Source organism: Helianthus annuus, chromosome 3, assembly GCF_002127325.2.
Source record: "Helianthus annuus cultivar XRQ/B chromosome 3, HanXRQr2.0-SUNRISE, whole genome shotgun sequence".
Taxonomy (NCBI): Eukaryota; Viridiplantae; Streptophyta; class Magnoliopsida; order Asterales; family Asteraceae; genus Helianthus; species Helianthus annuus.
The window spans coordinates 169,815,039-169,818,162 of NC_035435.2; the positions used below are offsets into that span (position 1 = coordinate 169,815,039).

Sequence of the window (3,124 nt, forward strand, 5' to 3'; positions counted from 1 at the left end):
TTACCAGTGTAAACTGACGTATTTTTCCCAAAAGGTTAAGTGCAGGTACCTTACGTAATAGGTTGGCTGTCTTCTAGAGCGTCCACAATAAGTCTCGCAAGCTTGGACGACAATAAATCTGTTGAACAATATCTTATTTTATTTTGATCCGCCTGTGGATCCGTTTCAACTATTAGTGATATTTAATATTACATTCTGTTAAAGTTGAAATGAATCTATCTTTGCTTCCGCTGTGCATTTATATATTGTGTGGTTTGTCTATGATGATGCCAACTACGTCACTATACTCCCCACCGGGCCCACCGATGACACGTGGAAATTAAGGGTGTGAGAGGTTGGTATCAGAGCCAACGCTGAGTGAATTAAACACTAGCCTTCTGTGTTTAATCTCAGTTACACAATTGCACATTCCTCAATTCTCGAGTCTAGACAAAGAACTTAGGAAATATTCAAAATTTATTTTATTTTCTAACCTTTGTCTTATATATATTTTGTTGTGCCACTTGTTTGATTTTTGACAGGTTCACAAAATGCCGCCACGTGTAAGAGGAAGAGGAAGGGGACAAGGAGCATATGCAACCTCACATGACCATGAAGCCGGACCTTCGCATAGGCGAACCCCTTCAGGCTCCCATAACGCAGATGCTCGAAACCTATGGAGGTCTTTTGCTGAACCCGCAAGGCACTACGCTTCACTGAGTACCTCACCTTCTATCCCACACTCCTTCGGGCCTCAATCAGAAAATGAGCCCCATAACTCTCACCAGTCCTATATTCCTCTCCAAGGACACCAGTCACCCTTTGACCATCCAGCGCCTGTTTTCCAAGGCCTGTTCAACCCTGCTGACTACCTTGATGTGCCTATGGGTTTTAACCCACTTGGACCAGAAGACCATTTTCCTGGTGGCTATCCAATGGATATCGATGAAGATACCGATCCCTCAATGCCACCATCTGGAACTCCGAACCACCCTATCGAGATTTCTGATGGGTCACCTTTTGTGGGATCACCATACAATGGTCCCGACAGCTTTGAGGAGAGATTCAGGCAGCATGACTGGGTATTTACCCCTAGTTACCATAACTCTCCCCTGCACCAGCCGCATCACAGCTCTCCCTTGCACTCCCAGCAGCAGCCTCAGCAGCAGCAGAATCCTTCTGAGGATTCCCGATTTGTCGCGGTCACTCCACCGCCGACACCACCTCCGGTTCTGCCTCCCCCGCCTCCAAGGCGAAGAGGAAGGAACGCACGGATTTCTGCACGAGGAGGAGTACGCATCGGCACCCCTCCACATTCAGGTAGCAGCCGATACTCGCCACTTCACGAAGAGCCAGAGATGGGAGAATCTTCACATCCCGTCTCAGAAGTAACCTCTGCGCCAATCGCGCCACCACCACCACAGAATTTTGGAGACCCAATCCCTGCTTATGCTAGCGCGGCAGCATTCAATCCCTTCGAGCAGATTTACCCTCCAGGTTATGACTATACAGGGGATCCCTACTGGATAGCTTCGAACTACAACTCTCTCCATCCGGAAGGTCCTTTTGGAGGTACCTGGGCTACGGGACAATCGACTTATAGATACCCCTCGCATGGATATCAGCAGCCGCAGCCTCCTCAACCACCGCAATATCCACTACCACCGCAGGCACCGATGATGTCGCCGCCTTAAATTCAAGAAATCCTTCAAGGGATAGATAATGTGCGACGAGAGATGCGACATGAATTGTGGGAAGATCGTCGGCATAATCGTGGGATGTTTAAGAAGATGGTGGATTTAATCAAGGGAAAAAGCAAGAAGGATTATTAAATCCTTTGTTTGCTAGTTATTCAATCATGTCCCTGCGAGGACATTTATTTCTGTACTCTGCCCCTGCGTGGGCATATTTTTCCTTTCTGTACTCTGCCTCTGCGTGGGCATATTTCCTTCCTGTTCTACCCCTGCGTGGGTATGTTTGTTTCTGTTTGACCCCTGCGTGGGTTTGTTTGTTAGTTTAGCTCCTGCGTGGGCATGTTATTTGTGTAAAAGTCCCGTTTAGGGCAAACTTGTGCTAGTTAATTTTATTTGAAATGGTTAATTTAAAATTTTGCATTTTTAAATTATATGCATGAATATAATAAATGAAAAAAAATAGCGATTATTATTTTAACTTATCATATTAATAATAAGAATCTTAAAAAGGTAAAACCTAGCTTGAGTGTTATATTAAAATACCTGGCCAATATGGTAGAACCTGTTTAAAAGATTCAAATCTCTGTTAACATCTGTAAACATGTTAACATTCTTGGCAAGCGTGATCCGCAAAATCACACATGCCACCCTTTTAATAAATTATCCAAAATTATATTCTATATATATCTGATTGTGACTTGATGCCTACGGGTTATAACTAATGTCATATAAAACAAAAAGGCAGCCGTGGTTTATAGACTCCCTGCCAAGCAAAGGATTGATTGTTTTAATTATTCAAATTTTAATCCTATAAAATCTAAATTCAAAATTTAGAAATTTGTCCAAGTGACTAGGCCTATTGTGCCAATATATATATATATTTCATTCTAGGGTAAAGTTGCTAATAAAAAGTCCTGAATGAAATTTATTAATAAATTAACTAATATGGCTCTTATTTACCATGGTTAATAAATCATCAAGAACGATAATACTGTTAGGTTTCTAAATAGACATTGTCCTTACTTTTATGTAGCTCCTAAAGCTACATGGCTAAGTCTGAAGAAATAAACAGTCATTCAGAGGAAAACCCAGACAACACTAAAATACATGTAACTGGTGCAGAGCTACAAGCATTAGTGGAAAATGCTGTTACCAAGGCCATTGAAAGGCAATTCAGGGAATCAAGCGGGACCCGAACCGCTCCACATTCCAAATCCAAAGATCATTCAGAAGCTCATAGCAAACCACCCTCCAAGAAGGATGTATCTAAGAAGGATGATCCCAAGAAAGATGATGATCGACATTCATCTAACCAAAACACTGTCCCCTCAAGGAAGGTTGAGCATAAACCAGAATCGCGTGGTAAGTCATGTACGTAAAAATACTTCGTCTCATGCAAACCCCGGGATTTTACTGGGGAGAAGGGAGCGATTGACTGCATGACCTGGTTG

The 3,124-nt window shown here is 42.8% G+C and overlaps 1 protein-coding gene across 1 annotated transcript; it reads left to right on the forward strand.

Annotated features, from left to right (window-relative positions):
- The first annotated feature begins 863 nt into the window (after nucleotides 1-863).
- LOC110932558 (extensin-like) lies at nucleotides 864-1,673 on the forward strand. The gene has a single exon (XM_022175885.1). It carries the CDS (start codon nucleotides 864-866, stop codon nucleotides 1,671-1,673), a length of 810 nt encoding a protein of 269 aa, XP_022031577.1.
- The last annotated feature ends 1,451 nt before the right edge of the window (nucleotides 1,674-3,124 follow it).

Excerpts from the sequence above, each read along its gene's own strand:
- LOC110932558 (XM_022175885.1), top strand. The coding sequence starts at position 864 with ATGGGTTTTAACCCACTTGGACCAGAAGACCATTTTCCTGGTGGCTAT.